This window comes from Eutrigla gurnardus (assembly GCF_963514095.1).
Source record: "Eutrigla gurnardus genome assembly, chromosome: 8".
Taxonomy (NCBI): domain Eukaryota; kingdom Metazoa; phylum Chordata; class Actinopteri; order Perciformes; family Triglidae; genus Eutrigla; species Eutrigla gurnardus.
This window is the reverse complement of record NC_139922.1, coordinates 4,099,603-4,114,193: the sequence shown is the minus strand read 5'-3', so window position 1 is coordinate 4,114,193 and position 14,591 is coordinate 4,099,603. Positions and strand designations below refer to the sequence as shown.

The 14,591-nt window shown below is 42.5% G+C and overlaps 1 protein-coding gene across 4 annotated transcripts in view; it reads right to left on the bottom strand.

Moving 5' to 3' along the window:
- Positions 1-391: 391 nt before the first annotated feature.
- LOC311016669 (immunoglobulin superfamily member 21-like) overlaps positions 392-14,591 on the bottom strand; it is a 28,471-nt gene continuing 14,271 nt past the window's right edge. The window contains exons 2-10 of one of the 4 annotated variants that reach the window (XM_084014531.1): positions 12,999-13,123; positions 10,709-10,830; positions 10,379-10,497; positions 9,602-9,717; positions 6,714-7,284; positions 5,478-5,578; positions 2,400-2,592; positions 2,283-2,321; positions 392-1,109 (exon numbers count right to left, since the gene is read on the bottom strand). In XM_084014531.1, the coding sequence (XP_083870657.1) occupies positions 1,027-1,109; positions 2,283-2,321; positions 2,400-2,592; positions 5,478-5,578; positions 6,714-7,284; positions 9,602-9,717; positions 10,379-10,497; positions 10,709-10,830; positions 12,999-13,123 (1,469 nt within the window). In that variant the 3' untranslated portion in view covers positions 392-1,026. Of the gene's footprint in view, positions 1,110-2,282; positions 2,593-5,477; positions 5,579-6,713; positions 7,285-9,601; positions 9,718-10,378; positions 10,498-10,708; positions 10,831-12,998; positions 13,124-14,591 lie in introns of all 4 variants that reach the window. The other 3 variants (XM_084014532.1, XM_084014529.1, XM_084014530.1) reach the window with 3 other exon arrangements.

Here is a 14,591-nt window from a genome sequence, read left to right as displayed (position 1 = left end):
CGAGAGCTGACAAGGCCAGTGTCTCCGTATCGACATCATCCAACATTTTAGATTTTTCCGTTCAGAGAGTAATCACAACTACAGTCTACAACCTCACTCTGCTGACAACAGACTGGTGAGGACAGCGTGCTCTGTGTTATGGTCTAGAGAGGACCGGCTACTTCCGGTTTTCGTGTTTTTTGGCCCACAATACAGATTAGCGCCGCCTGTTGTTTTGGAGACATTACATCTCGCGCAAGCGCGGAACGTATGGCGTCGGCTGTAATCCCGTAGGTGTGAACCGCCCATGTCGTTGTTGGAGTCGGCCATATTAAGTAGCCCGACTTCATTTACCGACGCGAGTCGGGCAGTTCTTCCGGTGTGGACTCGCCTTAAAATTCCTTCACCAGATCCCATAGAATACCAGCCATGACCAAGCGATGTCTGATGGGTCTGAGCAGCCCTTGTGGGATCACTGATCATTGATCACTTTCTCGTGGGTCTATCTGAGCTCTGGTGATTCATGATAATATCATATTTCTGTGCAATTGGAGTGAAGCCAAGAGATGCCTTTATAGTTGTAATATTGCTTCCAGTAGTGTCCCATAAAGGGCACACTGGTGATAAAAATGTCTTTGTCTGCTCTGGTGTCTGCATGAAATCTGGCTGTGCTGATTGGCCAGCCTTCAGCCTATGATGACTACCATTAGTCAGCACCTTTTGTCCCTGGGATTTGGTGTAAACCCTGCACACAGTTACAGGTGACATCAGGCACTCTGCATTCATTGTTTCCCTCAATATGATGCATTAAGTGTCTCTTCCAAACTCTTAATCAGTCAGGGTGCAGTAACACATCAGTAAAGTTGTTAACAGTGTGATGGCCGGCTGTTTCAGTGTCTCTCTTTTCTCCCAGGGATGAAGTCCTACTGCACCTTTAATGTTCAGCGCTGCTGGAACGGCTGGATGGGGGTGTGGCTACTGCTGGGGCGCCTCGGGTCGATGTGGATTCGTGGTTTGTGGTTTGTGGAGGGACAGCAGAGCCTCTGGTCACGTCATCTCGCAGGTGAAGCACAGTAGCAGCAACATGGAGGTCAACGTGAAGGAGCCCTGACCAACTGCTGCATCGATGGCTGCACACAAACAAGTCAGCATACATCACAGGACAATCTGTATATATATATAATATATATATATATATATATATATATATATATAGCTGTACATCCTGAAAGAGGGATCCTGGGGAAGACGTACTGGGAGAAGTTGAACATCATTCATTCATGCTCAATGTTATTACGCCTGGAAAAGTAGTTCCATACAAGAAATTAATTTCTAATTGGAATTTAACAACGAGGTGAGTTTAAACCTCGACAAACATTTTCAGGTACATTCTAAAATGTTTACTGAATATGGACAAAATGGAAACAAACAAACGATCAAAAAAATAAATCAATTTTGGTAAACATGGTAGAGGTCATCTCCATCTTCACCTTAACATGAGTTGCATTAGATCTTGTTCTGATAATCCAACCAGGAGAGATTCATGTCCATCTCAGGACTCCGTCCACACAAGCCTCTTTGTTCAGCTGTTATCAATGAGGAGAGAGAGAATGTGGCTGTCTACTTTTTTTTCCTTTCTTGAAAATCTCTGAACTTTTCAGAAGAGTGCTAGTAGAACATGGAGGAGAAGCTTGTTTTGTCAATGTCTGTCTGTCCTGAGCTTTATATCAGACAGACACGCTCCTAACAATGAAAAGCTTGTTAATGAGAGCAGATTCACTGAATGTAGCTGCGGATCGTCCTCCTTCTCTAACGGTATAGTCGTCAGATTGAGCAGCGACCAGCTCCTCCATACAGAGTATGAATCGGCATCCTCCGGTTGGTGTTTATAGTGAACAAACAATGCCAAACAAATAGACAGCAGCACAAATAGAAGATGACCAACAAAGGAGCGATGCTAGTCTATCACACAACGGTATGCCATGTTAAGACATGTTTGTATCTTGCTATTGTGCTCAAAATAAACTAAAGTCTCTGTTATGTAATTAAGTGATGGAATTAAAGATTTAGTAATTTCTCAAAATAGCTCACAAATTATAGTTAGATTTATACATTTTACACAATTTATTAATGCGATTATTTCATTTCCTTAATTCATCCATATTGAATATTTTGGGGCTATAAAATTACTATAATTATTCACAAGTGTTAGAAATGCTCAGACACACTGTGTTTATTACATTAATGCGATGCTTCCACATGAGAGTATCAGTGCCAGGACGTTATAGGTTAGAATCACTTACCAATCAAATGTTCTCTTCCTTTCTTCAGACTTGGGTTGTCTGTTGAAACACCAAATGATATAACATGTACTATGAGCTCACCAATAAATGATAAATGATTGGAACACTTGCCCTCACCAAACACGATGAGACGGGTGTGGGTGTCGGTGGAGCCCAGAGGATTCTGGGCCGTGCAGCGGAACATGGAGCCATTGAGCTCAGCAGGAACTCTCTCCAGGACAAGTTCCCTTCCGTCATGCTCCTCTCTGCCATCGAGCAGATGCCCACCCACCTTGGTCCAGGTGTATATAGGTTCAGGGAAGACCTCGCTCTGTGGATGTGTACACACACACACAGTGTGTGAGCAGAGTGTTGCAGGGTCAAGTCATACAATGAGCTGAGTGAACAAGGTGAAAACCTGATCTCCAGAGCCATGTCTAGTCTGTAACATTGCACAAGAGCAATCATATGTCGAGAGAAATGATTAGTTTCATATCAGAAGCTTTTTGTAATGAACACTTAACTACTGTGGCACACCCTTCTGAAAAACTAATGAATAACTGAACATTCTACCCACTAAAGCTAATGATTTACTGTTACAATGGTGTCTTTGTCACCCTCTGAATCTATTTCCTCTCTATATCTATACCCTCTGTATCTATACCCTCTCTGTTTATGCTCTATATTATACCCTCTATATCTATACTCTCTGTATCTATACCCTCTCTATTTATACCCTCTGTATCTATACCCTATCTATTTATACCCTCTATATCTATACCCTCTGTATCTATACCCTCTCTGTTTATACTCTCTATATTATACCCTCTATATCTACACCCTCTGTATCTATACCTTCTCTATTTATACTCTATTTCTATACCCTCTGTATCTATACCCTCTCTGTTTATACTCTCTATATCTATACCCTCTCTATTTATACTCTCTATATTTATAACCTCTATATCTATACTCTATATATCTATACCCTCTCTATTTATACTCTATAACCTCTATATCTATACCCTCTCTGTTTATACTCTCTATATTTATACCCTCTATATCTATACCCTCTGTATCTTTACCCTCTCTGTTTATACTTTCTATATTTATACCCTCTATATCTATACCCTCTGTATCTATACCCTCTTTGTTTATACTCTCTATATCTATACCCTCTCTATCTATACCCTCTCTACACATCTCTATTTATACCCTCTCTATGTATGCCCTCTCCATACCCTTTATATCTATACCTTCTCAATTTGTACCCTCGATACCCTCTGTATCTAGACTCTCTATATCCCCACCCTAATATCTCTACCCTCTCCATCTACACCCTCTCTATTTATACCCTCTATAAGTATACCCTCTCTATTTAAACTCTCTATATCTATACCCTCTCTACACATCTCTATTTATACCCTCTCTATGTATGCCCTCTCCATACCCTTTATATCTATACCTTCTATCTGTACCCTCTCTATACCATCTTTATGTATATCCTTTGTATCTAAACCCCTTCTATTTATGCTCTCTCTAACTACACTCTCTCTATGCCCTCTCTATCTGCACTCTTTCTATTTTTATCCTATACATCTATAGCATCTCTATTTATACACTCTACATCTATACCTTCTCTATTTGTACCCTCTCTATACCCTATTTATCTATACTCTCTATCTACACCCCCTCTATCTCTACCTCAACCTCTGTCTTTTCCTGTATCAATTACAAATTAAAAGCAGTATTCTAGTGGACAGAATCCCTTGATTTCCTAACATTTCTAGCAACTTCCAAAAGCAAATTAGCAAATTCAGTCAGTGGCACCTACTGCCGTATTGTGACTCTTGTATGTCACTGAGAAATACTGTTTTTCTGGCACATTAAAGATGGGCTTCCCATTTCAATCAAATGTGTTGTGGAATACCTTAATTATCATAACAATGTTAATCCATATAAATTGTCTTTGGGTAGACTCCCTGCTGATGCTCCACTCTGCTTTATTTAGAAGGAAATACAAAACAAGTCTGAAATCAGTCTGTGTGAAATCAAATCTCTTCAACTTGTAATGTGAATGTATCAATCTCAAGGTTCAAGGAGAGACATTCATCCAAACCCTTTCCCATACTGTCACTGTCAGTCAGAACTGAAGATGCCTATTGGTTGACAGGATACATGTAATGACATTTTCAAAGTTGCTCCCCCAGAACACCAAACGAGTGCTTGAGATCAGCAGAGAGCATGCAGTCAGGAAGTAAGCATTGATAGACAAGCAGGCCGCCCAATTATTTTCTCCGGCCATACTGTTTTGATCGGTATGTTACGAGGTTTCAAGTAATATAACAGAAAGTGTTTCTGAATAGAATCACCTACTCAACCTTAAAGGAAAAGTTCAGAATTTTGGACATAGGACCTCATTTCCAACTTACCCGAGGTGATATAGGTCGGTGGAGACCGTTTTCAGCACAATTGGTCCAGTCCTTATAGTTGCACAAGTCACTGTTGCTAAACTGGTGTTGAGCTAGCGCACGTCAACGGTAACATCCAGCCTGTCACTAAAAACAGCTTTAACTGCTCCGCAGAACACCCGAGACAAATGTATTATAACGTCGGACTATCGATGTACATGTCAGTGTTGGTAGAATAATTTTAGAAATTAAACCAACCTTGCATTTTCAATGATAAAACATTTTGAGGGACTAGTTTCTCAGCAGCAGCGGAATTTTACTTTGCGTGTTAGTAGTAGTGCGTAAAAACGAAACCTAAGCGCCCTACAGTCGTGACAGCTAGTACTCGTAGCAGCGTTATAAACATTTTTAAAATTATTCTACCAACACTGACATGTACATCGATAGTCCGATGTTATAATACATTTGTCTCGGGTGTTCTGCGGAGCAGTTAAAGCTGTTTTTAGAGACAGGCTGGATGTTACCGTTGACGTGCGCTAGCTCAACACCAGTTTAGCAACAGTGACTTGTGCAACTATAAGGACTGGACCAATTGTGCTGAAAACGGTCTCCACCGACCTATATCACCTCGGGTAAGTTGGAAATGAGGTCCTATGTCCAAAATTCCGAACTTTTCCTTTAAGGTACACTTTTAAAAACTTTTCAAAAGTGTGTCTTTTAAACTGCCTGTTCCCTATACCCTTTGGTGCCTTTTAGGAATTCACAAGTGCTCCATGCTCAAAGATCCACTGTGTTGGAAACTCACTGCAGAAGGTCCCAGCTGGAAGCCCTGGACTGTGATCCGCACTGTGTCTCCCACCTTGGCTTTACTGGGGCTCATGGACAGCTTGGGTCCTTTAGGAGCAGCTGAAAGTAAAACAGCACATTGTACTCCCGTTGTACAGTAACACTTCTATATGTCTGAATAATAGGAAACATTACTATTATGACATAGTACATATTACCTAAATGCGGATGCTCTCATATATCCACCTACTCGGAGAACGTGTCCACCTCCTTTCCATCTAACTGTGGTATAAACCAGTTGAACTGAAACAGTGTGAAGCTTCAGGATGACCCACTTTCTGTTCATTGTTCTCATGAATTAACAGATTCAGTGGCTTTCCCCTGTTAATTCACCGGAGCCTGAGTTTGTCCTCCACAAAATGTGGTTGTGTTGAAGTTGAAATCTCAACAGTTCTCATTATACATCTCATTAGCTCTCTTGAAACTCTTGTGAACTGTGTCAAGGCTCCCGGGAGTACTCTGACTTCAGTATTTACAGTATATTCTGTAAATACTTACTGACACCAAAGCAGTGGTTCTCAACCTTTTGTAAGATCCATTTCTAATAAAAAAATTTCCAAATAAATAGAGCAAAACAAGCTGATGATGCGTTGTGATTGGTCTGGTAATATTCAAATATAATATTTTGTTTGAATTACTGTGTTTTTATTTTAATTATTGAGATACAGACATATGCAAATATATATTTGTCAGGAACTCTTTGGACCACTAGATGGTCCTCTGAGGCCCACAGGATCGATCTGTCCAGCCCTACTTTCCATCACGGCTCCAATCACAAGAACTGAGACTACTTTGGACCACATCCCTGGAGTAAACCTAATTTATCAGGGAGTTGAGTCTTACGGATTTAAAATCACTTTGAACTATCTCAGCAGACATGATGGGAAATTGTCACCACAACTGCATGAAAGTAGACTACACTTACTGGAATGAGTTACTAATGATTCCATCAATGGCTGGCAGTTATTGGTAATATATTAAGCCAAGGAGAAGGTGAGGGCTTTTGTCAATGCTGGACTCACTAAATATAATATCACTAAATGATGCGTTTGTCCATGTTTTCTCTGCACTAAACCAGGAGTGTGTTTGATATCAAAGGGTCTTTTCTGCATTAAAAGCTGACCTGATAACCACATGATCCGCAGAGAATTCTGTGTTAATGTCAGCTCAGCGAGTGTGTCGGTGCATGACTCACCCAGCGTGACCTCAGCCTGCATGGGCATGGACAGAGCCGGGTGGTTGACCTCACAGCTAAACAGAGCTTCATTATCCAGCTGGGGGTTGAGGCTCCAGGTCAGCATGGCTCTCACCTCCATGGTGCCGTCACCTGCCGCCTGCTGTCGGTGCTGGAAGTAGTAGAGCGGATCGCTGCTCTGGACCCAGCGGGGAAACTCCCGGCTCACCACCGTCTCAGGGATCACCTCGGTGGTCGTCTCAAGGTACGACTCGGACCCTTGCTCTCGGCCCTTTTCAGGGGCACCGGGGCCATCTTGGCCCAACCGAGCCAGCTTCCCGTCTTGTTCCAAAAGAGACAGGGACTTCTGGAGTTTGGTGTCATCAAGGTCTCGACTTGTTAGAGCCTGAGTGCTCCGGAACCCCGCCCGTCTCCCATCCCGACTCCTATCGCGGCTCTCATATCGGCTCCCATCTCGGCTCCCATCCCTGCTCTTTTCTAGACCTGGTCCTTTGGTTTGGTCTTCCACTGAAGAGAAAGACTGGGCATTTGGCACCACATCGATAAGCTCACCATCACGCTTGAAGTACACCTGAAAGGCCAGGATGAAGGCAGGTGAGCTCAGCAGGATCACAGACACTCAAAATTACATAATTGGAGGACAAGTCCAATGTTTTGTCACAAAATAGCGCTGGTTGAAGGTTGAATATATATATAGGGCTATCTTTTCAGCCTCCCTCCTTTCCCTTAGTGTACAATCTGAGAGTGCTGAGGAGTGAGGAGTTTTCTTGTCTTGATATCATTGGCCTCTATCTCTTACTTTAGCCATATTAAACCAGCAGGGTACCTGATGACTGGCAGTGCATATGTGTTGACTCTGATCCTGTCCTTACCATTCAGCTTTTCCTTACTCTGTGTAGGTATTTGGCTGTGATTGACTTTGTTGTGGCCTCTTCATGGTTTCCATTTGTTTGCGGGTTAGCTGTCCTGGACATCTGCTATGTTGCCTTCTGGTAATTCAACCCCTTCAGTTTTAATCAGCTTGACACTCTTGGATACCATTCGACCACACTTGTGTCTAGAATGACATCTGGATGTAATGCTGTAGATCCTGGTGATGTGGATCAGTGAATCAATACTTCATTCCTAGCATACAGTTTAACGTCATCCATGTAGAGAAGGTGGCTGATGGCTACACCACTTTGGAACTGGTATCTGTAGCCACTCTTAGTGATGATCGGGTTGAGGGGGTCCAGGACTATGCAGAACAGCAGGGGGGGACAGAGCAACTCCTTGGTAAATGCCACAGTTGATGGTATCGTGTGCAATTGGCTTTGAGTTGGTGTCGTCTTCAGTCCCACTGATGAAGGCTCTTAGTGTCTTGTTGATGTTACAGTTCCAAGCATTCCAGTATCCGTGTGTTTGGCATCGAGTCAAAGGCTTTCTTATAATCCATCCAGGTGTGCACTGGTTGGCCTGTCTCGTCTAATAGTCTAGAGTGACTACTTTGTCCACCAGCAGCTGATGTTTGGCTCCTCTGGTGTTACTACCAACTCTTTCTGGGCCCCGCTCATGTATTGATCCATGTGTGGCTGTCTGACCTTGGGTTAACCACTCTCTATCAGCAGCTGGTTCATTCATGCTGCCAGGTGTTCATGGAGTGCAGTTATATACATTTTCTGATATACAAGTTCGTGTTGGCTGCAAAAGCAGTTCAGCAAAACTCCTCAGATGAAGATGGCTACGGTCTCTGATGCGGAAGTCAATGGCAGCATGGAATAACACACGGGGAGAAAACAGTTCAGGAAACTGGAGAAAACTGGAGACTGCAATGATGACAGAGGAATCCACCCAGAGAAAGTCTACTAAAGTCTCTAACGGTGAACAGATGGCACTGAAAAACGCCAGGCAGCTGAGTAAGCTGGCAAACAGAAAGCAGGGAACACACAGGCAGGAATCTTGGTCGGGAACAGAAGGCTGAGGTGACGAGGAGGGATGGTCGGGACAAAGCAGAGTCGAAGCCGGGAGATCAATCCGTAAATGAGAGCTGGAAGGTCAGGCATGGACGTGAGGACAATCTGACACCGAGTGAGTGAACAGGGGCAGCTTATATACTGTGTTGATTAGATGAGCTGCTGCTGTGTGAACAGGTGAGAGAGTTGGGCTGATGAGGTGGGAGTGGCTGACTGAGCAGGGTTGAGTTGAAAATGGGATGAGGAGAGCAGACTGACCTTTTTCATTACATTATCTGTAGATATCATCTGTTTTACATAGCATCTGGATCGCAACGGTCATTTAATGTTGTGATTTAATATAATCCAGGCGGAGAAATTAAAATAATCCACATTAAAAATCAATAAAATGTTCTTTTGCCTGACATACTGTATTGTTTTATGTCTTTGTGTCTGTGAGTTGTCTTGTTTACTACATGGTTGTGTGATGTGACCAGAGAGGTGTCCGGCCTAATTGTTTAATAACGCAGATGTGACTCGGTTAAACAAAGAGAGCTGTTGAACATGCAGTCCAGTTCTGTAGATAAAAATAGATAATTACATAAAGTGGTGTTCTATCAAGATTATGTTTGCATATGGCGTTGCTCATTTTCATCTCACTCAGGACATGCTAAACAACCCCAATGGACTTTTATTTTATCACATATGCTGCTGTCCTCTAATCCACTGAGACCAATCCCCAATACATTTTCCTAAGAGGTCACGGAGTGTACAGAGTGTTTTGTCTGTGAGCATTAAACATTTTAATCCCTCAGTCCCTCAGTTTCACATTCACAGTGAACGTACCAGTATCCTGTTCTCAACTTTACAGTTGTTTTCAAATTATTAGTAATGATTGGATGGATTTGATTATGGAGTCTTTGAAGGGAGATGAAGAGTAAAAAGGCTCCATCTCACCATGGGAGCTGGTTTTGCTCCTGTAACGATGCAAACCAGAGTGAAGTTCTGAGCCTGGTAGCGGCTGAAAGGAGCCGGGCTGTTGGCCGCCACCACAGAGATAGACCTGGGAGGTACTGCAGAGAAAATACAGACGAACATCAAACATGGAAGTGGTTTTGATTAATTGAAAGAAAATAAATATTCAATAGAAGTTTCAGGTATTTATCAGTGGTGAGTCATGATGTGTGAACATTTCAAATCAATTCACTTCTAATTTCAGTACATTTGCTTTCTTATGAAGAGTCCGATGTTCAGATGGATCTAACCTGATGTCAATGTGTTTATTTCAGAGGCAAAGTTAGGGTGTAATAAGCCTAGTTTAGCATAAAGACTGGAAGTAGGGGGCAACCGCAAGTCTGGTTCTGTCAAAAGAGAAAATAATACGTCAACCATAACCTCTGAAGCTCACTGATTAATGTGTTGTATATTGTTTGTTAAACACTGGCAAATAATGTAAATGTTTCCAGAAGTGTCTGTGATACGTCTCCTGTGACAGCAATCCTCAAGAAGTCTCCCATTTCTGTCCATGAACAGATTCAACCATCAAGGTACCAACAGTGTATTTTTAACCTATAAGGATGCTCCATAGATAGAAACGTCAGTCCACGACTTTGCTCCACACAGAAATATCTCAACAACTACTGAATAGATTGTCCTTAAAATGTAGTACAATGTTTGGCCCACTGGATGAATCCTCTGACATTCATGAGCCTTCCCTCAGAAATGGACACATACCTATGACAGTGAGGGTGATGGTGCCAGAGGCTAGAATCACTTTGCCTGTGGAGCTCCGGTCATAGATGCCCACATGGCACTCATACAGGCCGTCGTCCTCCATCTGGACCTCAGGAAGCCTGTACAGGTATCACAGAAGGTGTTTCACTTTTAACATCGTCTTCAGACTCCAGATCTTGGAATAATCCACCTGGGTTTGCTGTAATCTTAACTCTCCTGAAAGCACACACACACACACACACACACACACACACACACACACACACACGCACACACCTTCCTGTCTTTCAAAGGATATGGTTATTGTCCAGTAGTAGTGGCCTGTCTCACCGCACAGTAGACTGGTAGACCAGGTCCTCTCGTCTGCGGTTGTCCTCCATGTGGGAGTAGCTGGTGTTATACATGGCATCGTAGGTGAAAATCTTCTGCTTGGCACTGCCACCGTCAATCACCTGAGTGGCAAAGGTGCATTAACATCTCTGAGTGTAGCTGTGAGCATGTAGATATGACTTAACAGAGTTTACATGTCCATGTGTGGGTTTTCTGTGGTTGCTCCGATTTCCTCCGACAGTCCAAAGACATGCTGGTTGATGTTGTTTGAGACCCCAAATAATCCGTAGGTGTGTCTGTCTGTGTGTCATCCGTATCAAAGACCGGAGACCTGTCCAGAAAACCCTACCTCCTACAAAATTACATTCATATTTTCCTGAGTAAACAGTCACAGTCCTGAGTTTTTTGGCTCCTCCCCCACCCAGACCTCCCTGTGTACTCCTATGGGCTCGTTTGAAACTGATTTGTGATACGTCAAGAGCAAACATAAACCACAACAAAATATGTTTTCCTTGAAACGGCAATCACAATGCAGTGTAGTTGTGTGGGAATATTATTTTTAAGAGACCATGCTGGTCCAGATTGTACTTGCCTAATGTCAGAGACACTGGGTAGGATAAGCGGATACAGATCATGGATGGATGTTTAATACTTGATTTATTCATTAGCCGAGTTGTTGGTCGATTATGTACAATCCACAATAAACTTGACTTGACTAAACTTCAGCTTATGATGAAAAACCTAAAAAAAAACGAATGATTTATCCATCAGCCTAAACTGTATGTTGTGTTTAGTCATCCTCTGTTTAGACCTATCATGAAAACTGCATATCAGACTGCAAACCAAATATATACCACTTTTACCAATAGTCAACCTTCATGTTTTATAGTAAAAAAAAAGTAATGATAAAAAAGTGTAGTAATTGACCATTTATGCAGTTGTGGATGTTGTGTGAACACTTTTCAGACATCTGATTTATAATGCAAGGTTATGGGGAAATGCATTTAGGGCATTATATTGTGGCACTATAGCCTTTGGCTGCATGGTGGTGTAGTGGGTAGCACTCTCGCCTCACAGGAAGAGGGTCCTGGGTTCGATCCCCGGGTTGGCCCGGGTTCCTTCTGTGTGGAGTTTGCATGTTCTCCCCGTGTAAGCGTGGGTTCTCTCCGGGTTCTCCGGCTTCCTCCCACAGTCCAAAGACATGCAGGACTGATGACTCTAAATTACCCGTAGGTGTGAATGTGAGTGTGAATGGTTGTCTGTCTCTACATGTTGGCCCTGTGATAGACTGGTTACCTGTCTGTCTCTACATGTCAGCCCTGTGATAGACTGGTTACCTGTCTGTCTCTACATGTCAGCCCTGTGATAGACTGGTTACCTGTCTGTCTCTACATGTCGGCCCTGTGATAGACTGGTTACCTGTCCAGGGTGAACCCTGCCTTCGCCCAATGTCAGCAGGGATCGGCTCCAGCCCCCCGCGACCCTGAATACAGGATAAGCGGTAGAAAATGGATGGATGGATGGACTACAGCCAGTGAGGCAGCAAGGCTGAATGAGCCATGTATCCCTCCATGGTTGAGGCTGCAGCTTTAACATGTGACGCCAGTGTCCAAGACCCCTCCCCCTGTCTTGGACACTGTCCTGGCCAATCAGCTGCCAGTTGGCTGACGAGGGAGGGTCGTCCGCTTGATTAAACTCACCTGGGCCTTCCCAGCTAAAGAGACTGGTCCATGCTCCCTGTGTGCCTCTCTTACAGCAGACATCCACGTTGCATAGTTGTTTGGTTTTGCACCATCATCATCACAGACACTGGACACACATCCTGATCTGCAAACTCCATTGTTCTCTTTAGGGTTTAATCAATTGTTTGGTTTGAAGTGCACCTTGTGTGGACTCCCACCATGACACATTCCCTGTTTGTGACCCATGCAGATTATTGATTGGATTAATTCATGAATATTTTGGTCTGTCTGAAACTGAGCTAGTCTTCAAATAGCTTGTGCTGGAAACAATCCAAAAACCATTTTACTTCATTCACTCATTTTCAAAACAAATCAATAATCCCAGTCCTTTGTAAGGCGCCCTCACCATGTTGGGGTTATGGCCACTATGAAGTCCATCACGCTTATCATGAATCATTTAGATTAAATATGATTTAATTTTAATCTTTGAATCTATGTGGATGTACTTCTAGTTTGACAGTTGAAGACAACATTATGTTTGAGATCCTGAACTCTAAGAGGGGGAGGAGGCAAAATATACATTTATGCTGTTATTGCATTACGTTCACCTGCGTGCTCACCCGAAACCACACAATCTCCCGGAGGTTGCCATCCGTTTGGAAGTTGCACTTGAGTGTGACTGTGTCTCCAATCACAACAGGAGGAAGAGGCTCAATGGAAACGGTTAAATAACCTGCCAAAGAGAGAGACATGGTAGTGAACGGTGATGTCAGACGTGCTGTATTTGTTTTTGCATTTACAAAGCAATCCACTGTGAAAGGCAAAGTATTTTGAGGCTGGTGGGAATTGTCATTGTGATTGGTTGAGCAGATGAGTTGTCATTGCACAACAAATGTAACCTTCACTTCACTGCTGTATCTGTATGGAGCAAAGCAACCTGGAGGATAAACTAAAATGTTCAGGCCTTCATTAGTCTATTCAGAGATACAAAACTCAAACCAAGCAGGACAAATTAAGAAAAAAAAAACATGTTTAAAGACAAATATAAAGGATCACAATGTAACTATGAACTCTTGGCTGTATTTATGTAGAGTATCACTGGTTCACCTAGCCTTTTGGCTACATTTAGCCAAATTCCAACCAATCTACCTGGATCCAGTAAAGCTTCTCCTTCTGCTATTTTTGGTTATAATAAGGCCAGTTATCAGCATTTCGGGGCCTTCAGAAGGACACACCCCGGCGCCTAGTACCCTGCATCTGGTTTTGGACTTCTTCATCCTCGGAAACCTTTCTACTAAGAAAAATTGAGACGGTCATATCATCAACTTATGAGCTCCAAAGGCATAAGCGGCATGAGATACACAAAAGCCATCCCTAATTATCACTATGCATTTACTACAAAAAAGTAGGGTCAGAGCCAGGCTGGGAACACTGCTTTTACTGACAGAACATCGTAGATCGAACATTTAACACTGCTTATAATATCACCATAGAAGAGCATTATTGTTATTGTGACCAGCCTGTTATGTTGTTCATCAAATATTAATGGTATCATTCATTCATTTAGAAGAAGAATTGAGGAGGATTTTAGGATTATTCAAATAGAAATGGTAGGAAAAAATGAGTGAACTGCTTTATACAGGCACGGCATCACTGACAGAAAAACGAAGAGCTGAAACGCTGTGACTTGTAGCGAAGGAAAAATAGTACAATGTCATACTGAATATGTAACACAGAGACATACCTCAAAGCGAGGTGAGATCACAACACAAACCAAACTGTGAAAGTGAGGAAGGTCAGAAGCAAAGAGAAATATGGAAATTGCAGAACGGAGAGATGAAAGAAATGTAAAAAGTAGATCTGCAGTATGAGGGGGAAACGTCCAGAACCAGCAGGCTGCCCAGGAAACAAGAGCATCACAGGACACAAGTCAGATATTCCTGACTGGTAATATTCATTCACTGATCCACCCGTGGGTTTATCGTTTCAAACACTTTCTGGTCAAACTGTTTAAATCCACCTTTTTTTAAATTCTAGTTAATGATGTTTCCAAATCTGCCACAGTGAATCTCTGGGAAATGTGTAAAAAACAAACTCAAGACATTTAGAATATTTCCATGATATGATGTACCAATAAAAGTTTGAATATTTAATTGAGTGTTAACATCAAGCTACAAAAAGATAACATATATATTAATATA